At 40.8% G+C, this 27,650-nt stretch overlaps 2 protein-coding genes across 2 annotated transcripts; both read right to left on the minus strand.

Annotated features, from left to right (window-relative positions):
* Positions 1-752: 752 nt before the first annotated feature.
* Positions 753-12,785, minus strand: LOC133367540 (vomeronasal type-2 receptor 26-like). Its single transcript, XM_061591633.1, has 6 exons — positions 12,562-12,785; positions 11,570-11,861; positions 5,426-6,286; positions 4,391-4,618; positions 2,265-2,391; positions 753-1,654 (listed from the first exon to the last, which is right to left on the minus strand). Exons 1-6 carry the CDS (start codon positions 12,783-12,785, stop codon positions 753-755), a joined length of 2,634 nt encoding a protein of 877 aa, XP_061447617.1.
* A 6,024-nt stretch (positions 12,786-18,809) lies between these two features.
* LOC133367541 (vomeronasal type-2 receptor 26-like) lies at positions 18,810-27,555 on the minus strand. The gene is made up of 6 exons (XM_061591634.1): positions 27,356-27,555; positions 26,078-26,369; positions 24,191-25,051; positions 23,201-23,428; positions 20,699-20,825; positions 18,810-19,708 (listed from the first exon to the last, which is right to left on the minus strand). The coding sequence occupies exons 1-6, from the start codon at positions 27,553-27,555 to the stop codon at positions 18,810-18,812; spliced, it is 2,607 nt and encodes an 868-aa protein (XP_061447618.1).
* Between the last annotated feature and the right edge of the window lie 95 nt (positions 27,556-27,650).

Raw genomic sequence — 27,650 nt, forward strand, 5'->3', positions numbered from 1 at the left:
TCTTCATTGGCTCTACTGAAAAACCAGCTACATCAGGCTTCTCCCTCAAATGTTATTTAGCAACAACCAATCCATCTGTCTGTAGAAGAGGGAAAGCCAGGAATGCAGGGGCTGTCCATCTGCTCAGCTGACAAAAACCTTTGGCTCTTCTCCTTGAACTCTTTCTTTTCCAGCTGGTTCTTACAAGAACTCAGTAACAATATAATTTACTTCCATGGCACATAGCGCCTTGTACCATATTTGGGGTTAGCGCAGCTGCAACCTTGTCTGGACTTGTGCTTTCTTCTAACTTCTAAGATCGATTACTGCAATGTGTTGTACAGAGGGCTGCTTTTGAAGATGGTTTGGAAACCTCAGCTAATAAGAATGCAGAATGTGAAATCTTGGCCCAGGGCCCAGGGCCAGATGCCTCTGGGCCTCTCTATTGGAGCCTCTATTGGATTTTACCCAGACCACATCCCTCCCCAGACACACCCTTCTGTCCAAGACACTCCCCCCCACCAGCCCTGCTTTGCGCTCTCCTTGAGTGTTTTGGGCTGTCCAGAATGTTTCTTTGAACTCTGATGATGCTTTTGTTTACATGGATTATAGAATGGGGTGTGTAAGGAAATTGCTTGTTGCTCACCCTACTTCTGCTTCTTGCCCCTCCCTCCAGTGGCATAAGGCCCTTGGAGGGTTGCCTAGAAGGGGATATAGCCCTCTATCTGAAAAATGTTCCCCACCTCTATAGCAAAGCAATAGCATTAAATACTTCATTCTTTTCTTATTATTAGCTGTTCCTTGTTGTTCAGCTCAGGCTTTAACACAATAATATAACATTTGGGTGAAAAGATGCAAAGCAATAGCCCAGCACTGGAAGCTAAGATAGAAAAGATCTCCACAGCTACCATATATTTTCCTTTGGTGCTCAAGTAGGTTGGAACAAAGGACAACCAAACACTGCAAAAAACCAACATGCTGAAAGTGATGAACTTGGCTTCATTGAAACTGTCAGGTAACTTCCTCGCGAGGAAAGCCACAGTGAAACTCACAATTGCCAGGAAACCCATGTATCCAAGGACAGAATAAAACATAGTCACAGAGCCCTCATTACATTCTATTATAGTTTCTTCAGTTACTGAGTGCATGTCCACATCTGGGAATGGGGGAGAGGTTGCTAGCCACAGAGTACAGATTCCTGCTTGAACAAGGGAGCAGGAAAGAACAATGGAATTGGCCAGTCCTTTCCCCACCCACTTCCTCATCCTGGATCCTGGTTTGGTGGCCATGAAAGCCAGAACCACAGTGATAGTTTTTGCCAACACACAAGAAACAGCCACTGAGAAGATGATGCCAAAAGCAGTTTGTCGAAGGAGACATGTCACCTTGTCAGGTTGGCCAATGAAGAGTAAAGCACAAAGGAAGCAGAGCAGGAGGGATGTAAGGAGAGTGTAGGTGAGATTCCGGTTGTTGGCTTTGACGATGGGAGTGTTGCGGTGCTTCAGAAATGTTCCTAGCACCAGTGCTGCGATCAAGAAAAGGGAACAAGCAAAGAAGGCTAAACAGATGCCCAAAGGTTCTTCATAAGAGAAGAAACTCCTAACCTTGGGAATGCATACATCCTGGTTCTTGTTTGGATAGTTTTCCTCTGCACATTTATAACAGTCAGTCATATCTAGAACAAGAAAGATGTGGTCCTGATCTCACATAGAGTACTTTCCATTCATTTCAAAGACATGCCATAACTATTCACATTACACAGATCCATTCAATTCCTAGAGTACAGTCAGTGGCTGTATTATCAACTGTGTGTAACTGCTAAAGGGTTACATGGCTTTAAAATGGCATCACTGAGTGGGGAGGGATTCTTCATTGAAAACGAAGTGGTAAGCTATCTGTGATTGTTAATGCATGTGGTAATATTCTCTATCTATGCAAGCTGCCCATGTCCTAAGTACAGCAGTAAACTTTAAATCAGACAGCAAACATTTTTAAAAGTAACACTTTCTGTGACATGATTTGATATGTACATTTCTTGGGATAACAGCCATTTTGTGTAATAAGTCTATTCATATAATTCTGTTCATATACATTTATATACATATTGAATATGAATAGGTTTAATAATGCTGTGCTTCATGTGTTTGCTTGAGACTAACCTAAATACTCTTACGTTACTCTAAAATGAAGTTGTGATGCATGATTTAATTTAGATCCCAGTTATTTTAAGTTTACAATGTTCAATTAACTCCCTCTGGATCCAGCCCTCTATGTGTAACTCTTACCCTTCTTGTTTGAAATCTTCCCTTCTGGACAGAGGATGCAATCGTAGCAGCAAAATGGTTCCCCTTCCTTCACTTTCTTGCTAAATCCAGGTTGGCAACTCCCAGTACATACAGAAAGAGGATAACCCTGACCCGTGAATGAAAGAGAAGAATGATGATGAATGGTAATGAACATTAGTTTGAGAATCCTTCAGTGCAAGGCCCTTCTGTATGGGGAGAGGGAGAAATTACCTACTATGACACACTACATATTGATAAAGATGCTTTACTTGGGTATTGGAAAAATATGTTGAAAAGGGTCACACATCTCTTCATTTCACCTAAACAAACCATTGCTGCTCACTGAAAGCTAATAAGAACACCTTCTGTTTTGGATTGGTATGGAAGTGTTTGAGGAGTAGCCTTTTTATCCAAGCTCACATAGTACAGAAGAGCATACCAAGCACAATATAGTTATATGTTTATAAACTAGTGTGTGTTTTTGTCATTGCAATTACTTAAAATATTACAGAAGATCCTCAGAATGTCTGGTTAACTCTTATTTCAGAGAATACCTGGTAGACCCTTTGCTCAAGGGATCCCTTCTTATCAGATGACCTTAAGAGCTTTATCATTCTTAATTCCTCTATTCCTCCCACTTTTTTCCTGGCTCACCACTGGGTCCCTCAGACCCAGAATTGTAACCTTATGTTAATTATACTGTCCCCAAAGCCTGGTCTCTCCTTGGTGCTTTGCCTCCAAGGAGACCATGCTCTTCACAAAACTTATTGTACGCTTGAGACTCAAGTGCTCTTTTCACCTTTGCTCTCTTGTGTTTTTCCTGCTTGCTGAGGAAGAGGGCAACACCTCCTAATAGCCAAACAGCCCTTTCCCCTGCAAGGTGCTGGGATGCTACGTATGCCAAAATCTGACTAATTGCTGCTGTTTTCCATTATTCACTCTCCCTTCCCCACTATTTAATTCTACTCTCCCTTTCCCTCTAATGCTATTTAATGGCATGGTGGGGAGGGATTGAGGGATTCAATCCAATACTGTTGCTTGAAGGGTGATAGGATGTGGCAGAATCATTTATGTCAGGTGAACCAAGGTACACCACCACCTCAGGAGTTACTGTGTATTGGGAGAGAGATACTTTACAGCAGCACTTCACCAGTTAGCAGGTATGCTGCTACGCTCCTGATGGCATGGGGAAGGGCTGCAGCTCAGCTTTGGATGCAGAAGTCCCCAGGTTCAATTCCAGGGTAGGGCTTGGAGAGACCTCTATCTAAAATGCTGGAGAGCTTATGCCAGTCAGTGTAGACAACACTGAGCTAGATGGACCAATAATTTGATTCAGTTTAAGCCAGCTTCCTATATTTCTATAGCAGCCAAAACAAGTGTGGGATTTGAGAAGGATATAGGGGGAGATTTATTTCTAATTAGATACCCCTTCAGATTCAGAATATGGCCCTAATGATGATGGGATGTTAAAGAAACAGGAGAAGACAAAAGAAACACATTATGTAAAAAAAAATGTACTGCCTTCAAGTCGATTCTGACTTATGGTGACCCTATGAATACGGTTTTCATGAGGCTGAGAGGCAGTGACTGGCCCAAGGTCACCCAGTGAGCTTCATGGCTATGTGGGGATTCGAACCCTGGTCTCCCAGGTCATAGTCCAACACCTTAACCTTATCTCATATCTTGCCCTGCCCATGTAGCCACAATAGAGTGTGTGATATGCTGTAACTCTGTACCAAAGTACAACATACTAGGATCTCTATAATCACTGTATAATTCACCTTAACCATCTCCTTCCCCCTCTTCTACTGGTCCTTATAAAACATTTGGTGTTTCCTATACCTTTTCCTGTCTGCTGTCAATTTCTCCCTCTGGTTTTCTTATGTCTCCTGCTGATTCATCCCTCTGTATCTCTTCCTTCATGCTTTCTGGCACATCAACCAGGGCAGAAATTTGTCAGCTCTCCTTTTTGTATCAATTCACACACATTAATCTTCTTTCAATCAAAAACATTTTTATTAAGTGTTTACAATTGTCAAAGGACATCAGGTTGTGATCACAGGACAGATGACCAGTGCTCATTCAATACTGAAAACTTTTAAAAATAGCTGCCACTAGGACCCCACCTGATTAAACCAGCCATGCCATGTTATGGCATCTTCATCAATGGTGAATGCTTGGCCTGGGGGAGCCTGGGGATCCATCCTCCCAACTTTTACTCTATGGAAGGACTCATTGCAGGAAATAATCCAGTTGACAACATCGAAGCCAGACACGACCTCCCCATTCTGGTTGAAGGAGACCTCATCTCCTGCAGTGTTGTTAAATGAGACACTTCTCAGAAAGTGGTGGAGCTAGATTGAAAGAAGAAAAGGCAGGAGTCTAGAAAAGGCTGCAGATGGAAATTTCAGATTAAGATTTAAGTTGAGAAACAACTGAAGTTTGAACTTTTAGACAAAGGTCTAATGTACGACTGGAGAAAGTTTTTTTATGAAGTGCTGTTGACAAATAAGAAAAAAACACACCTTACAGTGAGCAGATCTGAGAGCCAATGGTGGATGGTGACTGAGTTAGATGTGAATGGAGTCAGAGAAAAAAACAGAGTGAGCTGGACAATTTTATCCCTCACACACACTTCTTTCTCGTTCTATTTATCAGCACCCCATCTGTTTGGAGTGGCGTGGGACCATTTGCTTTGAAGAAGGATTTCGGGGACAGGAAGATATTGGGAGAATGGTGTACATCTCTCTGGTCATTACTACTGCTTTCTGTTTGTGACTGGAATTTCAACACAATTAGCTGAGTGACATCTCACATACAAACCTTTCCTCCTTGCATAATACCTTCCTGCCTCAACACTTTCTGCTTGGAGAAAAAAATGGCCGTATTTAGTTTTCCTCCAACAAATGTTGCCATTGTACAGCTCTACTTTGCAAGAAGCACAATACATCATGAATCAATCAGGCTACCATAACCTAAACTCTTCCTTCTTCTCTGTCAGCAAACTATAGATTCAGTTTTCTCCTTACTCACACTCATGTGCAAAGTCCTAAAACCAAACAGCAAAGAGAAGGTCCATAGTATTGAAGAAGCCCAGACGTTGGGAGGAGGTAATACACAATGTACAGTACTCTGCCACTTGAAAATGTTCAGCCCTTTACCTGCCAAAACTGTGGCTTCTGATTCTTCAGTCTGCCTCTATGCATGATTCCTCTGTGTCTGAACCCAGGTGAGGACATCACATGTAAAGCATGTGCCACCACATACACAGCATTGTGGATGCTGTAGCTGTGACCTGTCATGCTCATTTCAAAAAAAGCCGCAGGAAGGCTCTCCAGCTTCTCCTCTCCTGTACAAATATTCCCCTCTACATCCCCAACAATGGTATTTGGGAAGACACAGTCAAAGGCCTGTTGCCAGAAGTCTTTGATAAAACCATCTCCTTTAGTATTGGAAGGATTTCTGTTCTCAACATAGTGATGAAACCCTGGTAGGTCATTGAAGTGGATTCTGAAAGATATAGTGCCATGGAACAATCCTGAACCCCAATTCCGTTGAAAAACCAGTGAAGTGAACTCAATCTGGTCTGTTGTTATCCATACTTTTGCTTTTATGTTCACTGTCATGTGCTCAAGTTCTGACAGATATGTAAGCCATCTAAAAAATACCATGGAATAAGATTCTCCATAGAGAACCACTACATTGGCTTTGCTGCCCATCATTGTGTCATGTATTCTCCACCCCTGTTGTATACTGTTATAACTTTCAGTGGCAAAACTAAGTGTGGCGATTCTTTCTAGAAAGGCAAAGCAAATACCACTTTTGGAAAACAGTGGGAGCACAGTTTGCACAAATCGCTCTCCATTGTCATTATCCATCACAACTATCCCAATCCATGTCCATCTGAAATGCAGAAGCAAAGAGAGAATCCCATCAAATTGGTGGCTTTCCTGGGGGGCCATTTGATAGAAGAAAAGTCCTGAGATTTTATCATTCATTACAGGAGCAGGGCCATATGTGAGCTGAAGAGAGATTAGAGGAAGGGTCAAAACATAGTATCATTTGTATAGCACACGTATGGAGAAGCTTTATTCTTCGTGGTGTTGCTGAACTACCACTCCTGTCACTCCCGACCGTTAGGCATGCTTGTCTGGGCTGATGTTAGATGTAGTTCAGCAACAACTGGAGGGCCAAAGGACCCCCATTTCTGGTATAGCAGTTTCAGTTGTTGAAAGCCATTCAGAATCATTATAATTACCAAAGTATAGTTAGGTGCTAGGTTGTGATGTCAGATAGATGTTTCAAGGCAAGGAAGGGCTGGATGTAGGCCAGCATACTGAAACTGAATCCTGAAAAGACAGGTGTTATTTATTGCAAGTTCTCAAGTCCAGGAGAATTTAAGAGTCTGTTCTAGATGGGATTGCACTCCCCTGAAAGAAGCAGTTTCATAGCTTGGGGGTACTCCTGGATCCATTATTGTCACTTGAGTAGGGTTACCATTATTTTGTCATTTCAAAAAGATTACATTTGGCTTTGATAAGTGAAAAGTAAGAGTATGCTGTTGCACCATCTCAAAAAGAGTACATGTACTCTTAAAAGAGTACGGTTGGTAACCCTACAATTGAGGCCCAGGTGGCCTCAGAGGCATGGAGTGTCTATTTCCAGCTATGGCTGGTTCACCAGCTCCTTCTCCATTTGGCCAAAGATGACATGGCCACAGTACTCCATGCTTTGGTAATTTCCAGATTGGATTATTGTAATGACCTCTATGTAGGGCTGCCCTTGAAGATGACTTGGAAACTTCAAGTGGTCCAACATGCAGTGGACAGATTACTGGCTGTGGTTGCTCTTAGAACTCATGCAACCCTTGTTCTAAAACAGCTGCATTGGTTGCCAGTTTGTTTCCAGGCTTAATGTCAGGTGCTCATGCTAGTGTGTAAAGCAGCCTTTCCCAACCAGTGTGCCTCCAGATGTTGTTGGACCACAATTCCCATCTTTCCTGACCATTGGCAATGCTGGGTGAGTCTGATGGGAGTTGTGGTCCAACAACATCTGGAGGCACACTGGTTGGGAAAGGCTGGTCTAAAGCCTTACACAACTTAGGCCTCAAATATCTGAGAGATCACCTCCTTCTCTACAGACCCTCCCAGGTGTTAAGATAAGCAGGGGAAGGCATTATTGATAGTTCCACCACCCTCAGAAGTTCAGGGGATGGTGGCCCAGGAGAGGGCATTCTCTGTGACAGCCCCTAAATTGTAGAACTCCCTCCTCACAGAGGTGTGCAGTTTTTACTGAACAGTAAAGTCACACCTCTTTACCCGAGACTTTGACAGATGTAGGTTTTCAGTACCCATCCTATTCCTGTAATTTTAATCTGTTGTAATTGTTTTTAACATTGTATTTTAAACTGTTGTAACCCATCTGGTGACCCGCTGGTGAAGGGCAGATAATACATTTGATGATGATTTATAATAATGGAGCTGAGAAAATAGAGGTTGGTTTCACTTTTATAGCACGAGTGGAGTATCTTTAGCTTTCCAGATGTTGCTGAATCACAGCTCCCATCACCCCTGGTCATTGGCTATGCATCTGGAGGATGAAAAGTTCCCCATTCCTGGTATAGCATTTTCAAATGTTGAAAGCCATTCACATATATTATTTTAAGAATCATTAGAACAACCATGCAAGGTATTTTGATTTTATGATTACCAAACTATAGTTAGGGTGCTGAGAAAATAGAGGGTGGCCTGAGAAAATAGGGTGGGTAGGTGGGAATGTGCACTCTTGTAATTATTTAGTGCAGAGATTTGGGGAAAGAAGGGATTATTATGAATGGGCTTGAGATTGAGATCGAGGTCATCAGCTTTCAAAGATATCTTGGTATGATATACATGATCACATCATGTGTTTTTCAGTCTGCTTTAACTTCCACAAGGCTCAAAATAAGATGATATGCAAGTTGTACATGATCACTGGCAGACTGAATAAAATATATTGATCACATTGCTTTAGATGCTGAAAATGTGGGGCAGACCATGCAGATTTTATCTTTTTTTGGTGGAATTGTAGCTTGGTGTAGAGACCCTGTTTGGAAATTGTGGAAGTAATAGATCAAAAAGCACAGATTAATCACAGTGGATGTCCTATGGTTGTTTTGTCAACTGCCCTCAAATTTCTTTAAGACTTTCCATTTTGAAGATTTACTGCCTGGTAAGATTATCATGCCTGGACACTGGCAAATATTCCTGCCTTGGCTAGTTTCAGAATCAATTGGGCAGGCCCCAGAACTGATACTCAATATTTTCTTCCAGCCTAATGTAACTCAATTGAATTGGGAATAAAAGTCTCTTTGTGATAGAATATCCGCATCGCAGGTGATGAAGACCAGCTTAACATTCCAGGGTCACATCCTATCCTAAACTAACATTTCTGTGTCTCCTGCCATAAAACATTAAGTTAGGGCATTTGTCGTGGATTGACCAATATCAATTACAAGCAATAAAACAAAGCCACAAATTACATGCCTTGGAAATTGCTAATTGAGACACATAAAGTGTTGTCACAGAGTTAATGAGATATATAAAAATTCCTTACTGGACAACTTTTAGTTTATCAGATGCATACCAGACTTTCTCAAATGTCCAAGAGATTTACCGTATATTCCGGCGTATAAGACGACTTTTTAACCCAGGAAAATCTTCTCAAAAGTCGGGGGTCATCTTATACGCCGGGTGTCGTCTTATAGGGCGGGTGCTGAAACTTCCGAGCCGGACTGGAGAATCTGCGGTCGCCGCATATGGTGGGGGGAGCTCAAAAACGGCCGCGGACGCATCACCGCCGTTGCTTCCCTCATGGGGGGCTCCTTTTCCCCTTCGGATTGGAGCGAGGCGACGCGGAGCTGGAGCCTGGGGATTATGCGAATTCCCCGCCTTTGGAGCTCAGCACTCCGCTGCACTTCTACGGCTCCAGCATCAACTCCCTCTATGTAAGTGCCTGCGGAGCTATGGGATGGGAAGCAGGCTGAGGGGAGGAGCGGTGAGTGAGTCCAGGCAAGGGCAAGAACATGAGGGGAGGGGGCAGTGGCCTGGGGAAGGACTAAGGCAGGGATCTCCATGGAGTGCTCCGCAGACAGTGCAGGGCTGAAGGATGAAAGGCGGAGTGAGGAGGGGTTGCTGTCACTGCTCTAGAAAATGGGGGCGGAGGGTCTGCTGTCCAGGCTGCTGGCCAAGCCAAACCGGGCGCGGAGTAAAAGGCTCGCTGCCTGTGGAGGATTTATTTCCTAAAAGGGAGAAATGCTGGGTCTTAAGCCTGTTTGGAACTCCAGCCCTTTGAGCTGGGGGAGGAGCTCTTTGATTCCAAATGTGTTGCATGTCATAAGCAGGGGTAGTCTTATACGGCGAGTATATCCCAAACTCTATATTTTAACTGGAAAAGTTGGGGGTCGTCTTATACGCCCAGTCATTTTATACGCCGGAATATACGGTAATATACTATGTTATTCTGAAGCTAACATTGATTGCATTTCTTTCATACATTCAGATATCTGAGTACTGTACTATCCTGCTATAATTTAGAATGGTTTTTTCTCTGATGATTGTGATAGTAAGTAGTTAAACTCAGGAATGTATCATAAATGTATACTCTTCAAAGGAAAAAATATAATGTTTTCTTCCTTTGAACATTGAGTCAGTTATCAAATTAGAGGCTCACACTTTGCTTGCACCCAGATAGCCTTGTGAATTCAGGTAATTAAGATGGGTATCTCAACTCTTCATCAATGCTTTACATCAATACTGCAGTGCTTTAAGAACTGTAATGCCTTAACCTGTATCTTACTCTGTTTTTAATGTTATTGACTAACCAGATTTGTTTTCTCTTCTGTAATGTTGGAATAGTTTTAATAAAGAAATGAAATGTGTTAACTAAACTATGTCGGAGACTCAATCCTGGATCCTAAATGTTCTATGTGCTGAGATGAAAGGGGGGTAGCTTTCCCCCTGTGTGTGGCAGCTGTCACGGAGGGAACTAGGGTGCATGCTTAACTGTCAGACCTTGGCTCTGGTACACAGAAAGCATGCTTAGTCTTCCATTCTGGACAGAGCAAAATTTGCCATAAAAGATTCTACTCATGCCACCACTGGTTTGTCACAGAAATAAACTGATGAGATATGGTTTCACTGTTAGTAGAAAAGAAGGCAAAGGTTGTCAGTTACTGGAACAAACTTTGTAATTTTATTTGCTTGAGTTGTTTTTTAAGAGTGATATCCAATTAAGTCATAAGTCAGGGGACCCACTGAAATCAATATACTTAAATTCACTGATTTCAACATGTTCAAGCCAAAGGATGGCAGTTCTCTATGTCTGATCTACATAATACATGATGGGCTTGACAAACAGCTCAGAGAAGCCCAGCTTTTTACCTACTCACTTGTGTGTATTAGGATCTGCATCCTTGGCACCAGAAAACACTTCCTCTTAGCAATAAGCAATTGTGTATTCCCAATCCACATTGCTCCACCACACAAAATTTGCACTGGGAGAAAAACAACAACCATTTTCAATGCAAATGCAGGACCTTCTAAGATGGATGGGGACCTTAATGCATGTTTGCAAGGATTTAAAGCCTCAATGCTGTTCATGCCAGAGAACTGATCCTGATTAGTACTCCCACCCCATGGCCCTGCAATTTGCTTTAAAAAGTTAATCATGCAAATTCTATTTCTGTAATTGTCATCTTGTCTGGTTTAGACCTCACATGGATTAAAGTAACTCCATTTTCAAAAGTTGGTTGCATCAATGAAGATCACAGTCCACTTTATTAAGGGAGGCTTCCTCCAAGACCTACAGATGCTCAGTCTCACATGGGAATGGACCTGGCCGTGTTATTGACAAGACACAGTAGTAATCATTAAAGGTATTATGAAAAAATATAAAACGTAAAAGGAATTAACAACTTGGAGCATTAAAAACAATGAATGGGATGTTTATGGCCTGTGACACTGCAGAGATGGTATCGATTTCCAACTTCATAGCTACTCAAATAAATGTAGTTCTCAATCTTGGTTATACTTAATGAACATCATGTTCCAGTTAATTTTTCTTCTTCTTTAAAAATGAATGGTAAGGTTTGGTTTTCTTAGTCTGGGTATGGCATTTACCTTCCTGGGTAAGGAAGTGAAATGAAAAACTGGTTGATAACCCATTTCTGCTTTCAACCCTCAAAATAAAATCTGGAAGAAGCAAAAAAGTATGAAAGCAGCATTGAATTCTCATATTCCACATGAAAACAGACACAAGTACCCTACCTGTGGGATCTTATAGATATGCAAGATAGTGGCCACATGAAGGGAGATTTCAGAATCGAGTCCCCCAATGATGGCTGTCAGATTATTCTGGATATTACATATATAGTTGGGGACAAATTTCTCCAGTGTAGATAAAAGTAGCATTGTGGCATGATATGTCTTCTCTGCAGATGAATAGCTGTCAAAGATGTGGAAACCCAAGGTGTGATTAGGTAAGAGCTGAGGGTGTTCATTGATCTCTTTGACTGCAAATGCCAAGGCCAAGATGTGCTGATAACCCTTAGGCACCACCCTAGAATGAGAGTTGCAACCTGCATCAGAAGGATCTTCAATACTTAAATCCTTTATATACTGTCCAGGCATATACCTATCATACCAAGTTCAGTGTGTCTTACTCCCTGGTACTTGGGTATTAAATTGAAAGACTTGGCCCTCATATACCCTTACCTGGGAATAAACCCTAATGAACCCAATGGGATTTGTTTTCCACCGTGGTGTTAGTTTATTTCCACTGTGCTCTGTATTTTATAAGTATTTCAGTGTGTATCTAGCACATTTCCTGAGAAGGTTTTTCGCCTATGGTTGCCTTTGCAAATATCATAAAATAAAAAAATGCAAATATTCAGCTTCAGAACATAGGCCTTCCTATTCAGTTACGTAAATATTCAGAGGAAGTTTATCAAAATGAGCTATTCAAAGGTGCTATTTCAGACACACAGGTATACATTCCTTCTAATAAAGTTTTATTCATTCTCCTATGGAGAAATGGGAGCGTCTGTTTCACTGTATTCCTTTAATTGCATTAACTTAACAGCACAGTCCTGTGTGTTTTCACCCAGAGTTGGGTCTCATTTAATTCAATGGGAATTATTCCCAAATAGGTTTGTATAGGTTTGCATCCTCAGCTGATGTTATGAGGCTTTAGCTCTAGGTCTGACCATGGCTATGACATAATAAATGGAAATAAAAACAATCAAAAATTAAATTCTTACATAAGATCTTCATGTGATGCAGGTGGGGGTTCTTCAGTGAATGATGTGGAACTGGAAAAGAAGCCACCATGAGAAGCAATGCCACCAATGATAAAATCTCCTGACTGATGATACATGTGAAGTGGAGAGTATGGATTATGGACTCGGCATTTGACGATGTTGGCCTTCCATGCCTTGGCAGAAAATAGTACTAGCACCAGCAGCAAGACCACTAAAACCACCATACTCAGTACAAGGACAATTTAGACAGATTCCAGTATTCTCCTTTTCAGCACTTTCATTAGTCTCCAAGATTAAAATGGTCTAATGTGAATTGTAGTTTAGTTTCCGGAGAAGCCAGAATCTGGGACTAATCAAGATCAGACTAGTGGATCCCACACCCTCCCTATTTGGTCTTGGTTATATTCATGGCAATCTTCACAAACATTTCTGTTAGTTTTGCTTGTGACCACTGATACTCCACAGGGGTTTTCAGAAGCAGCAGAATTAATTACAGTCCTTTTGATAATCAAACAGGAAGGTTATTAATCAAAATTGGGCATCCCCTGTGGAATTGCTGAAGAAAATGTTTGTCACATATTCAGAACTCTCATCTTAAAAGTCTTTCTAATTAGATAATAAAGGACTAGTGGTATAGTGATGAATTTTGAAGTTAGAAGTTACCTCTCCCCCCATAGCCATGCCCCCAACATGCACGTTGGTGTAGTCAGCATCTTGGAATTTGACTTGTAAAGAAGGTTACCATATAAACTGTGAATATAAAGGAGGAAGTCCATCAAAGGAAAGAAGGAATCAGTTTCTGCTTGAATAGTTTCTCATTTTCTGATTTCCAGTATGCTATTCTGTTACAAGCAATAGTAAAACTTGAAAGCCTCATTATCTCCTCATTAGTAAGGAGGCTGACTGAATTACACTTATGTTATGGCAGATGATAAGATTGTTCCTACTCTGTAAAAAAAAAAAAAAATCCCAGACCTGAGCTCCCTTGTCCTGCTCCTCTTCACCATGGCAAGGGGCGATAGAGCTTGGAGCAATAAAAGAATACCAGGAAAAAAAGAGAACAAGTGTGGTTCTTTAACAAAATATTTTAAGGATTATAGCCTTAAAGGGTAGATCTATGAGCCTTTCTCCAAGCCTTGTTCTCAGCATCTGTTTTTAAGAGGTATACTTGCTCTAAAAATAGGGGTATCAGTTTTAGTAGAGAAAGGGATACTCAGAAGATTGTTATCAAAGACTGCTTATGATCTCTTACATGTTGGGTGGAAGATTTTCTTTGATGAAGATCACAAATTTGAAAACAAAGATCGCTCTTTAGTGAAGTCTGTCACAATCCTCAGTTTAGAACAAGAAATACACCAGAAATACTAGAGGACAAGTATGAATCTGCAACAATATATTGTAGGCCTCATAGCCTTATGTCTTTGTAAACCACTTGCCACTTAGAGGGTGCTTTTTTTTCCAATCAAGCAGTACATACTTTTTAAAAATAAATAATATCAAAAGAGTACATTTATGAGGTTTCCTCCAACTTTTTGAGAGGTATACTTCCTCTGAACAGTGAATATCAATTTTTGTAGAGAAAGGGATAAATTAAAGCTGTGTTTAGAGAAGGAATTCCTTGATAGTCCTAAAATATTACAGTAGAAAAGAAGCAAAATGACAATAAAATAGTTTATGAAGTTAAAATATTATATGTAAATGTTAAATGCAATCAGCAGGCTTTTTGCTTATTTTGAGAAAACAGGAAAAAAGGGAGGGGAAAGGTTGGACTACAGGGTCTCCCCATCAGCTCTGCTGAAAGACCAGCTCCACCAGGCTCCTCTCTAAATTGTCATCCAGCAATCTGGCAATCATCTAGCAATGTTTATAGAAGAGGGAAACCACAAATCCAGGAGCTGTCCATCAGTTCAGCTGAGAGTCCAACAACATTTGGGTCCTCTTCTCTTTGAACATTTTTCTTTCCAAGGTTCTTACAAGAATCCTGGAACAATGGCCTCATCTGCAGTATATGTTCAAAGCAGCATTATACCACTTTAGACAGTCATCACATCTCCCAAAGTTTCCTGGGAATGGTAGTTTTGTTAAGAGCACTGAGGGTTTTTAGGAAACCTCCATTCCCCTCCCAAAGCTAAAGTTTCCCGAATTAAACCACTCTGGGATTTGTCATTCTGTGAGGGGAATAGGGGCCTCCTAATAACTCTCAGCACCCTTTGCAAACTACACTTCCCAGGATGCTTTGGGGGAAGCCATGACTGTTTCAAGTGGTATGATACTACTTTAAATGTATAGGGCTGTGGAAGAAACAAGCTTCACAGTGTGGTTGAACCATATCAAGCCAGAGGCACTTTATTAAAAGGGAAAAAAAGCACGCAACTGCTTGGAGAAAAGATTCAAACGGACAAAGAGGCTCCTTGCCTGCCAAAACAGAAGTTCTCTCTCGTATACAACTTTCAACACATTCATGTAGCAAAATTTCTAAGGCGTACAGAAGCAAGTCTCTTATCAACACATAAATATATTTCCATTACTTGGAAAAGAAACACCCAAGCTATGCACATAAGCTTATCTATTTGTGGCCTCCTAGAAGGCTGAACATCAGCAGTTTTCTTGGAAGACTTTGACAAATCCTGTGCATTTACTCTGCAGTATTTCAGTGCCATCATACCCATCACTCCTTTTGTTTCTGCAAGGTTTTGACCAAAGAAGTGAGGCCTATAGAGTTTTATTCCACAGGGCCAATATAACACCAAGGTGACCTCTGTGGCATGGAGTGCTTTCTACTAGAATTGACCAGTCGCCCAGCTATGATCTTGTCTGGACAGGAAAAGCTTTTCTTCATTGGCTATATTCTGCAAATGTCTAGGCTAGATTATAGCAATGTTGTAGGCAAGGTTACCTAGGAAGAGGATTTTGAAATTTCAACTAGTATAGAAAGCAGCAACCAGACTGTTAATGATAACAAGAAGGCATTAACACATGGTATCAGTGTTTACTCAGCTACACTGACTGCCAATTAGTTTCTAGGCTCAATTTAAAAGCCCTATTTGGCTCACATCTCTTTGCACATGAATCTGCCTGGACACTGCAATTGTTACCCAAGGCCCCCCTCTGTGTCCCACTTCCAAAAAAGAATGGATAGAGGTCACCAGAGAACAGATCTTCTCAGTAGAGTATTCCCCTTTTTTTGGAATAATCTTTGTTTTAAGCACCATTCTCAAGGGCTTATGGGCAGTTTTAATAATCATGTTACAGTTAGTCCAAGATTTTGTGTGCTTTTAGCTCATATTATCTATTGTTTTGTCATGTTTTTATCATGTCTTACTGTATTATGTATATTGTAAACAAAGAGCCTTGTGGCATTGTGGAGAAATGTTGTGCATGTGTTTGTGTTTGGGGAAGTGTTGTATGACCTCCGTGACTGCCATGAGGCCTTGTTTTGGTATATTGTTGGAAGTCTGCTGGGCACTGGTTGCTTGGTGACAGGTTCTGAGAGGAGAGAGACACATCACCTTTAAGAATCTAGTAGATGGGGCCTGATCAGGTAAATTATTTCTGATTGGATGAAGATTCCAGGCATTAGGGAATTAACTGTCAGTCAGGGGTAGCAGTTATAGAGCAGTTAGAGAGAACAGTTGGAGTTGGTGAGACTTTGAGTGAGGAACTGGCTGGTGTGAGTATATGAGGGAAGAACTGAGGCCGATATATAGATACATGCTCAGGGTGTCACTAAGAGTGGTCTGGTGAAGATCAGAAGAGAGCTGGTGACTGACATGGTCTGAGAGGCTTTCCTGCAGAAAGCTCTTGCCAGAGGGAAGTAACACAAGTGGGGTTTTAACACTGGCTAAACTATCCAACATCCAGGAGTGCAACCAGAGGAGTTTTGGGGGCACAGATTGGCCCCAGTAGCTGGACTGGGTTATGGAAATAATTGGCTGTGGTGAAGGATTAGGGAAATTGGCTTGGAGGGAGAGTCACTTAAGGCTGGTGACAGCAACAGTGTCTCTGGAGCAGAGCTTGGAAAAGTTATTTTTTTAAACTAAAACTCCCATCAGCCCAATCCAGTGGCCATGCTGGATGGGACTGATGGGAGTTGTAGTTTAAAAAAGTAACTTTTCCAAGCTCTGCTCTGGAGTCTTTAAAACCCATCAGCAAGCACCTATAAAGTCCGCCCAAATAAGTCACAGAATTCCCTTTTGTAAATAACATCCTTTTAATAAACCTACAAACATAATTTAACATTTATACTATCTCTCAGTGGTGGTGTAATCTCACACCTAAAGCCTTCTATACACACTTCTAGGAGTATTTAAATTTTCCTTGTGAAATGGTGGCCAAGAAAGGATTAAGGAAGCCTGTTTCACATGAAGTGAAGCTGAAGGACCAGAGGAATCCCTGACAGGCATCTTAAAGACTGATGCCACATGGCACCATCCTGTCTCATTTTCCTCACTCAGGCATCAGGGATGGATGCTTTTCCACCCTGTTGATATTTTGGACTTTGTGTTCTGGATTGTATGAAATCCAGGGGGCATATTAAATAGGCATGTTCCTTAATTCAATATAAATCTATTTAACCACATATGCTTTTTTTATAGCAATGCTTTATTTCATTAATGTGTATTTTATTCATAAAATGGTCCGTGCATCTGCTGAAACATAATGGTCAAGATAATTTATGTTTTGAATATTTGTAGGAAGTATCTTTTTGTGACAGCTTGAAATCCTTTTTCTGTACCAATGTACTCCTGCCATTTTAAAAGGAACAATGTTCCATTGGTTTTGAAATTTACAGTACAAAAAATTGAGTAATTGCTGCACCCAGCAGTGAACAACAAATAAGACAACAAAACTTTTTTTTGGGGGGGGGGGAGGTACCCATCGGGAAAGTGACAATTATACTTCAATCAATATATTGCAAAACAATTTACATATCTATTGGCATATATTGCGTGTAGTAAAAAAATAGCTGAGAAGTCTGTGTCAAAATGGTGGTCAAACAGGAGGGTGGAAGGAAAGACACTTGATAATCTGTATTCAGTTGACATCCTTACTCACAAAGAAACATGCAAGGGGGAGTGGGGGCACACTGCCAAGCCCCACCTCCTAACGTCCATAGCCTTGATTGCCTTGTAGCCCTCCATGAGCTTGAGGGAAAAATCTGAAGTGGGGAGCCACCTCAACTTCATTTATTTATTTCATAACATGTATATAACGCTTGACTGTAAGAAAATCTCTAAGTGGTGCCCAAACTTTTTTCCCCACTGACCACTTGAAAATTGCTGAGTGTCTTGGTAGACCACTTAACGTTTTTTCTACCTGTTGTAACAATTATAATGTGCTGTGCTAGATGCTGCATGGTATTTAGTTGTATTTTCATTGCTCTTTTATTCCTTATATTGTATTTTATTGTATTGCAGTTTGCATTCTGTAGACTGTAAGATACAAGCAATAAAAATACAATTAAAATCAATGTGAATATTTAATGAAGGCATGCTGCGGACCACCTGAATAAGTCTCATGGACTACTGGTGGTACACGAACAGTAATTAGGAAAATCCTGCTCTAAGTGGTTCATAAGAAATTGTGACTGAAAAGAGTTTAAAACTAATAATTAAAATGTTAAAAACAATTTAAAACTGCAGTGAACTAAAAAAAGGATTAAAACAGATTAATATCTAGGTTTACCTAATCAAATGTTTTAAGCAGGTGCCTAAAATAATACAGTGAAGGGACCTGCCTGATATCAAAAGGTGGGGAATTCCAAAGTTTCGCTGCTACCACACTAAAAATAAAATTTGTGGAGCATCCCTGCATTATATAGAACCCTGATTATGTTTTGTGACTGGAGGAGAGGCTCCCCACTCCAAATTGTAGACCTCATGGAGGGCTGCAAACAGGCAGAAAATGATGTCCTGGTGGGAACAACACTTGGCATTGCAGCCTTACTCCCTTACCCACTTGTGTGTGTGAGCGGGATTGGGTGAGCCTTTGGTCTATTCCACCAGTGCTCCTTGTACAATTTTATGGTATTACAAGAAGGGTGGACTGTATATTCATAATAGCTTCTGTGCAGGCAAACCTTGATTCCATTTTCCCAACACATTTTTCAACATCATAGGAAAAATTATCATAAGGCTTCTGCTGAGAATGGAACTCTTAGAAATATTCTGCTCTGCACACACACACACACACACACACACCACCTCTTGATTACAATCTACAGCAAAGAAATGACATTAAATAATTCATTATTTTCTTCTTATTAGTTGCTCCCTGATGTTCAGTTCAGGCCTTAACACAATAATATAACATTTGGGTGAAAAGATGCAAAACAATAACCCAGCACTGGAGGCCAAGATGGAGAAGATCTCCACAGCTACCATGTATTTTCCTTTGGTGCTCAAGTAGGTTGGAACAAATGATAACCAAACACTGCAAAAGATCAACATGCTGAAAGTGATAAACTTGGCTTCATTGAAACTGTCTGGTAATTTCCTTGCTAGAAAAGCCACGGTGAAACTCACAATTGCCAGGAAGCCCATGTAGCCAAGGACAGGATAAAGCATAGGCACAGAGCCCTCGTTACATTCTAGTATAATTTCTTCAGTCACAGAGAGCATGTCAATATCTGGAAATGGGGGAGAGGTTGCCAGCCACAGAGTACAGATTCCTGCTTGAGCAAGGGAGCAGAAAAGAACAATGGAGGTGGACAGTCTTTTCCCCACCCACTTCCTCATCCTGGATCCTGGTTTTGTGGCCATGAAAGCGACAACCACTGTGACAGTTTTTGCCAGCACACAAGAAACAGCCACTGAGAAGATGATGCCAAAAGCAGTTTGTCGAAGGAGACATGTCACCTTTTCAGGTTGGCCAATGAAGAGTAAAGCACAAAGGAAGCAGAGCAAGAGGGAGACTAGGAGAGTATAAGTGAGATTCTGGTTGTTGGCTTTGATGATGGGAGTGTTGTGATGATTCAGGAATGTTCCCAGTACCAGAACTGTGAGCAAAGCAAAGGAAAGAGCAAAGAAGACTAAAATGATGCCCAAAGGTTCTTTGTAAGACAAGAAGCTTCTGTCCTTGGGAATGCATACATCCTGGTTCTTGCTTGGATGGTCTTCCTCTGCACATTTATTACAGTCATTCATATCTAGAACAAGAAAGATTTGGCCCTGATCTCTCATACTAGCCATCAGTTTCAACAACATACGATAACTGTTCCCCTTTCACAAATCCATTCAAATCCTAGAATACAGTCAGTACTTATACTATCAAATGTGTGTAGGGGTGGTGGTGAAATTAATTTCTTAAGAGTTGCATGGATCTAAATAGCATCTCTGAAGGGGGAGGAATGTTCTAATGAAAATGATGTTGTATGCTATCTGGGATCATATATATTTTCTAAAAGTGGCAGTGATGCCATTCTCTAAGCAAACTCCCCATGTCCTCAGTATTTTAATAATTCAGTATCCTATTCATTGGAACCTTATTAAATTAAATACACTTAGGTTCCTTTGAAAGCAACTTGTTAGCCATGACTTGATTAAAATTCCATTTATTTCAATGGGAATGAAGTGCAGTTAACAGAGTTAGCATTGGTAGGCCTCATCTTGAGTACTGCATCCAGTTCTGGACACTACAGTAAGAAGAATGCAGACAAACTGGGACAGGTTCAGATGGCAACAAGGATGATTGGGGAGTGGAAACAAAGCCCTATGAGGAGAGACTGAAAGAATTGGACATGTTTAGCCTCAAGAAGAGAAGGCTGACAGGAAATACAATAGCACTCTTCAAATACTTGAAAGGTTGTCACACAGAGGAATGCCAGTATTTTTCTTCTATATTATCCCAATGTGCAGGACATGGAACAATGGGCTCAGGTTACAGGAAGCCATATTTCAGCTGAACATCAGGAAAAATGTCCTAATTGTTAGAGCAGTACAACAATGGAACCAATGACCTAGGGAGGTGGTGGGCTCTCCAACACTAGAAGCATTCAAGAGGCAGCTGGACAGCCATCTGTTGGGTATGGTTTAAGCTAGATTTCTGCATTGAGCAGTGGGTTGGACTCAATGACCTTATAGGCCCCTTTCAACTCTACTATTATATTATTCTATGGACTCAGCCCCTTATCTCTTACCTTCTTGGTTTGAAATCTTTCCCTCTGGACATGGGATGCATTCGTAGCAGCAAAATGGCTCCCCTTCCTTCACTTTCTTGCTTGATCCTGGATGGCAACTCTCAGTACATACAGAAATTGGATAAGCCTAATTCACAAATGAAAGAGCAGAATGATGATAATAATGAGACCAATGAGTTTCAGATTGTGGACCCTTCTGTATGGTGAGTAATTCCTTGGTAGGATATATCAGATACTGATGAAGCTGCTTTATTTGGATATTAGATGAGTATGTTGAAAATGGTCATGCATATGTTCATGTTCATGTCAATGAGCATTGCTGCTCATTGGAAGCTAGTAAGAACTCCTCGTATTTTGGATTGGTCTGGAGATGTTTGAGCAGAGACTTACAGTATTAATCAAGCTCACACACTAGAGAGGAGGAAGACAAGCACCTTATAACCATGTATTTATAAAGTATTGGGTATTTTAAGACTTGTCTTTTTTATTCTTTCAGTCAGTTACATCTTTACAGAGGGTCCTCGGTAGGGTTGCCAGGCTCAGGGCCCGAGACTGATCCTGTATCTTTAGGAGAAGAGAAAGTCAGCCAAGTGCAGGTGTTCTTGCAACACTGTAATGGGAAAAACCACAAGGTGGAATTCTCCCTTCCCTCTGCACAACTTTTAAAGATACAGAAGACATCTTGGAGGCCGGGCTTGGCAACCAAGAGGTCTTCTGTATCTTTAAAAGTTGTGGAGGGAGAAGGGAGAATTCCACCTTGTGGTTTTTCCCATTACAGGGTTGCAAGAACACCTGCACTTGGCTGACTTTCTCTTCTCCTAAAGATACAGGATCAGTCTCAGGTGCTCGGTGGAAGAGGATGACCATCCCAGATAGAAGTGTGTAGCTTTTGCCTTTCAGTTGTCTCTTAAAGACGTTTTTATGCTGATAGGCCTTTGCAGCTCCTTAAGGTGACTGGCTAAACAAAATAAAAATGGATTGTTATCTGTATTTTATTAGTATTTTTAAATGGTGTTTTATATTTTAACATTGGAAACCACCCTGATATTTTATGATATGGTGGTATAAAAATACTTTTATAAACAAGTAACTTAAATAAATAAATAAATAAATAAATAAAAACCATATATTTTTTATATATACATGTATACAATTGTTTTATATCTGCAATTGTTTTTCTTTTTTTATATGTGTACCTTTTATATATATTATTATATTGTAAATTGCTTCAGGATGCCTCATGGGTAGCAATTAATAAATTAAATTAAACTAATATTAATATTATCAATGGCTTGCTCCAGTTATCAGAGGCAAAATGTAAATGTACTGCCTTCAAGTCGATTCCAACTTATGGCAACCCTATGAATAGGGTTTTCATGAGGCTGAGAGGCAGTGACTGGCCCAAGGTCACCCAGTGAGCTTCATGGCTATGTGGGGATTTGAGCAGTCCAACACCTTAACCACTACACCACACTGGCAATATGGCTCTAAATACCATTTTGGATTCTGGTGAAAAGGTGCAGTTTATGAGGCTGCTGTGGACTACCCCAATATTTTTCACCTGGCAACCCTAGTCCTCAGTGTCAAGATCAGTGGAACCCAAAACCCTGAGAACCAGCTCTTATAAGGCATCCAGCAGTTGCCAACTTACCAGGGCTTGAAAACCAACCCTGAAAAGTATAGCATTGCTATCACTTGTTAGGTCCACCAGTTTGGGTCAGGAGAGTCCCAAACTTTAAATTAAACTAAACTCTCTGCTTCCTGGAGTCCTGAGCCAGACTATTCAGTAGGAATTAGCCAAAGAGGTCAAGATCCTGGACTTGGTACTAAGGCTTACCTGAAAGAACACACACCAGTAAATATGAGATAGCTTTATTAAAAAGCTAAGTGCATAAAAATAGCAGCATGAAAGAACCCAGAACACCTGTAAAAATTACAGCTAAATCACCAATATGGCCCCAATATTGATCGAAGCTTACGTTGATGAAAGAGCTGATGAAACAAGAATGGGATTTGAGAATAGAGGACATTTATTTCTAAATATATACCCCTTCAGATGCAGAATATAGCCCTAATGATGATGGAACTTTACATTAAAGAAACAGAAGACAAAAGAAGCACATTGCAGAGGGGTAGAATCACTGCCCTCTCTCATCTCTTGCCTTGCCCATGTTGCCACAACAGAGTGTGTGATATGCTGCAACTGTATCAAAGCACAGCATACTAACCCCTGTATTATTGCTGTATAATCCACCTTAACCATCTCTCCTTCTTTCTCCTCTTCTGCTAGTCCCTATAGATATTTAGTTTTCTCCTATGTACTCTCAGTTTCTCCTGCTTGTCTTATGTCTCCTGTTGACTTCTCCATTCATAATCCTCTTTAAATAAAAATGAGGTTTTCATAAGTGTTTATGATTGACAAATGGCATCAGGTTCTCAAGACAGATAATCAGTGTTCATTCAATACTGAAAACCTTTTGAAATAGTTGACACAGGCCCTACCTGGTTAAACCAGCTGTGCCATGTTATGGCACTTTCATTGATGGTAAATACTTGGTCTTGAGGAGCCTGGGGATCCATCCTCCCAACTCTTACTCTATGAAAGGACTGGTTGGAGAAAATAATCCAGTTGATAACATCCAAGCCAGATACTACCTCCCCATTCTGGTTGAAGGAGACCTCATCCCCTGCATTGTTGTTAAAGGAGACACTTCTAAGAAAGTGGTGGAACTAGATTTAAAGAAGAAACAGCAGGAGTTCAGAAGTCTGCAGTTTGATCTTTCAGACAAATATCTAATGTAGGGCTGGTAAACGCTGCTTGTATGAAGGCTTGTTGGAACATGGAAAAAATTAGGCTACACCTAATAGTGAGCAGAGTCAAAAACCAATGGTGGTGGTGACAAAGTCAGATGTAGCTACAGTCAGATCCAAAAGTGGAGCGAACTAGCCAATTTTCTTTCTCACTCAAATGTATATCTTGTACTTTTTGTCAGCCCTCACCCCCGAGGTTGTGTGGGAACATTTGCCTTGAGGAAGGATATGGGGGATGGGAAGATTTTGGGAGAATGATGCAGCTCTCTCTCCATTACCACTGCCATCAGTTTGTGATTGGAGTGTCAACACAATTGGCTGTGTGACATCTCATATACAAACCCTTCCTTGTTGCATGATACTCTCCCCCCTGACACTTTCTGCTTGAAAAAAATGGCTATGTTCCCTTTTCTTCTGGCAGGTACTGCCATTGTACAGCCACAATATGCAGGCATCATAATACACCATGACTCAGTCAGGCCATCATAACCTCCATTCGTCCTCCTCCTTTGTCTGCAAACCATAGATTCAGCTCTGGTTTCTTCTTTCATACACGCATGGTGAAAGCTTTAAAGCCTGACAGCAAAGAGCAGGCCCTCAGCATTGGCAGAGCCCAGGCATCAGGAGGAAGTAACACCCAATGTACAGTATTCTGCCACATGAGGCTATTTAGCTCTTTACCTGCCAGAACTGTGGCTTCTGAGTCTTCAGTCTCCCTCCATGCAACACCCCTCCATGTCTGAACCCAGCTGAGGACATCATATTTAAAGCATGTGCCACAGCATAGACAGCATTGTAGATACTATAGCTATGGCCTGTCATGCCCATTTCAAAAAAAGCCCCCGGAAGGCTCTCCAGCTTCTCCTCTCCTGTGCAAATATTCCCCTCCACATTCCCAATAATGGAATTGGGGAAGACACAGTCAAATGCCTGTTGCCAGAAGTCCTTGATAAAACCATCTCCTTCTATGCTGGATGGATTTCTGCTCTCAACATATTGAAAAAATCCTGGTGGGTCACTGAAGTTAATTCTGAAAGATATAGTGCCATGGAACATTCCTGGGTTCCAACCGCGTTGAGAGACAAATGAAGTGAATTCAATCTGGGCTGTTGTTATCCATACTTTACCTTTTACATTCATTGTCATGTGCTCAAGCTGTGATAGATATGGAAGCCACCTAAAATATGCCATGGAATAAGATTCTCCATAGAGAACTACTACATTAGCTTTGCTGCCCATCACTTTGTCGTGCACCTTTGCCCACTGTTGTATATTGTTATAACTTTTACTTGCAAAATTAAGTATGGTAATTCTTTCTAGAAAGGCAAAGCAGATACCACTCTCACTAAACAGTGGGAGCACAGTTTGCACAAATCTTTCTTCATTGTCATTGTCCATCATAATGACTCCAATCCATGTCCATCTGAAATGCACAAGCAAAGAAAGAATCCCTTCAAACTGGTGGCTTTCCTTGGGGGCCATCTGGTAGAAGTAAAGTCCTTGAGTCTTATCATTCATTACAGGAGCAGGGCCATATGTGAGCTAAACAAGATTGGAGGAAGGGGAGAAAGAAAGTAAGGTTTGTATAGCACTGGAGTGGAAATCTTAGGCCATCCATTGCAACAAGGAATTGTGTGCCTGGCTTTTCAAAAGTCATATGCAGGCCTAGGTTTTGGCAGATCTGGATCAGGAACCTGGCATGTGGAGGGTGGGTGGCTCTAACCGTTTGTCCCCATTGTGTTCCCAATCCACATTCCACCTCCAAAAAAAAATTGCACAGGAGAGAAAAGTATATTTATGGAAATACAGGACCCCCAATCTGGATGGAGACCAGAGTGTGTTTATGCAAGGAATTAAAGCCTCAATTGCAAGGAATTAAAGCCTCAATATTGTTCACACCAGGGAACTGATCCAAATTAGCACTCTCCCTCCCCCCAGCCCTGAAATTTGCTTTTAAAAGTCAATCATGCAAATGCTATTTCTGCAATTGTCATCTTGCCTGGTTGGTCCTCAAATGGATTAAAGTTATTCAGTTTTGAAATTTTGTTGCATCTGTGAATATCATAGTCCACTTTATTAAGTGGGCCTTCTTCCTAGACCAACAGATGCTCAGTCTGGGACTGGAGTGCACCTTGCCATGCAGAAGTCACTCACTAGACACAGTGGTAATTATGAAAAGGTACTCACTGTGAAAAGTACAAAAATAAAAGGAATTAACAACTTGAAGCACTAAAAACAATGAATGGGGTATTTATCGTCTGTGACACTGCAGAGGTGGTATCTATTTTGAACTCCATGCTACTAAAATAATTGTACTTTTGAATCTCAGCAATACTTTATGAACATCATGTTTCAGTTAATTTATTTCTCATTTAAAACTGAACTATAAAGTGGAATTTCCAACATCTGGGTATGAAATCTATATGGAAGAAAGAAAGAAAGGAAAGAAAGAAACCTATGGTTGATCTGATTAAAGATAAAATAAAATTCAAATAAATTGGAGGAACCAAGGATGTATAAAAGCAGCATTTAATTGTTATATTCCACAAACAAGCACAGATGTCCTACCTGTGGAATTTTATAAATATCCAAGATAGTTGCCACATTAAGGGAGATTTCAGAGTCAAGTCCACCGATGACAGCTGTCAAATTGTTCTGCATATCACATATGTAGTTGGGGACAAATGCCTCTAATGTGAATAAAAGTAGCATTGTGGTATGATACGTCTTCTTTGCATCATCATAGCTGTCGTAGATGTGAAAGCCCAAGGTGTGATTAGGTAAGAACTGAGGGTTTTCATTGATCTCCTTGACTGCAAACGCCAAGGCCAAGATGTTCTGGTAATGCTTAGGCACCACACTAGAATGAGAGTTGCAATCTGTAACAGAAGGATCTTCAACACTTAAATCCTTTACAAATATATCCAGACATTTATCATACCAAGTTCATTGTGTCATATTCCTTGATGTGTTAGGAGAAGGGCTGAGCCATGTTTACACCAATGGACCATCCTCCACTGCTAGCATGTGAGTATAATATTGTAAGACTGGGACCCTCTCTCTACACGTTACCTGGGAATAAACACTAATGAACACAATGGGATTTATCATTTTACTGCAATTTTATTGCCATCAGTTTATTGCCACCGTATTCTGTATTTTATAGTACATTTCCTGAGGAAAAAAAATCTTTATTACTGTGGCCTACACAAAGATCATAAAACAAAACAATATGAGTGTTCAACTTCAGAACACAAGCCTTTCTATTCCTTCTCAGTTATGTACATAGTCAGAGGATGGTTATCAATATGAACTATTCATCGGTGCTACAGTATTTCAGACACACAGATATACATTCCTTTCAGTAAAGTTTTATTAATTCTCCTGTGGAGGAATGGGAGCTTCTATCTGTCAGTATTCCTTTAATTGCATTAACCTAACAGCACATTCCTGTGTGTATTCACTCAGAGGTGAGTCTCTCTTAATTCCATGGATAGTGTCTAGGACTGCATCCTTAGCCACCATTCTCAGGCTGCAGACCATTCCAGTGACACAATATACTGAAATAAAGAAACAAAATTTAAGTTCTTACACAAGCTCTTCAGGCAAAGCAGGTGTGGGTTCTTCAGTGAAGGATGCTGGATTGGAAAAGAAGGTACCATAAGAAAGAATACCACCAATGATGAAATCTCCTGACTGATGATATGTGTGAGGTGGATGGTGTGGATCCTGGATTCTGCATTTCACGAAGTGGGCTTGATATACCTTGTGAGGAAACAGTGCCAGCAGCAAGACCACTAAAACCACCATCCTCAGTGTAAGGGCAAATGTTCCATCTAGACAAACCTTATATTATTCTGTTCTTCAACAGTGCCATTCAAGTCTGAGATTAAAATGGTCAAATCTGAATGGTAGTTTTGTTTCCTGAGAGGCCGGAATCTGTGATTGTCCAAGATCCCAGACTCTTTGTAAATGACCCTGGTTATATTTCTAACATCCTTCATAAGTGTTGCTGCTAATTTTTCCAGCGGCCACTGAAACTCCATAGGGGTTTTCAGAAGCAGCAGAATTAATTACAGTTCTTTAGATAATCAAACAGGAAGGTAATTGTTTAGTAAAACTTGAGAATTCCCTGGGGAAT

Source organism: Rhineura floridana, chromosome 11 (assembly GCF_030035675.1).
Source record: "Rhineura floridana isolate rRhiFlo1 chromosome 11, rRhiFlo1.hap2, whole genome shotgun sequence".
NCBI classification, from domain to species: Eukaryota; Metazoa; Chordata; class Lepidosauria; order Squamata; family Rhineuridae; genus Rhineura; species Rhineura floridana.

Coding starts and splice junctions, on each gene's coding strand:
- LOC133367540 (XM_061591633.1), bottom strand. CDS start 12,785: ATGGTGGTTTTAGTGGTCTTGCTGCTGGTGCTAGTACTATTTTCTGCC. Junction 2,392..4,390: donor GGCATGGCTGGTTTAATCAG/GTGGGGTCCTAG, acceptor TTCACGGGTCAG/GGTTATCCTCTTTCTGTATG. Junction 1,655..2,264: donor GAAGATTTCAAACAAGAAGG/GTAAGAGTTACA, acceptor TTCTTGTTCTAG/ATATGACTGACTGTTATAAA.
- LOC133367541 (XM_061591634.1), bottom strand. CDS start 27,555: ATGGAGTTTCAGTGGCCGCTGGAAAAATTAGCAGCAACACTTATGAAG. Junction 25,052..26,077: donor ATATTTATAAAATTCCACAG/GTAGGACATCTG, acceptor AATCTTGTTTAG/CTCACATATGGCCCTGCTCC. Junction 19,709..20,698: donor AAAGATTTCAAACCAAGAAG/GTAAGAGATAAG, acceptor TTCTTGTTCTAG/ATATGAATGACTGTAATAAA.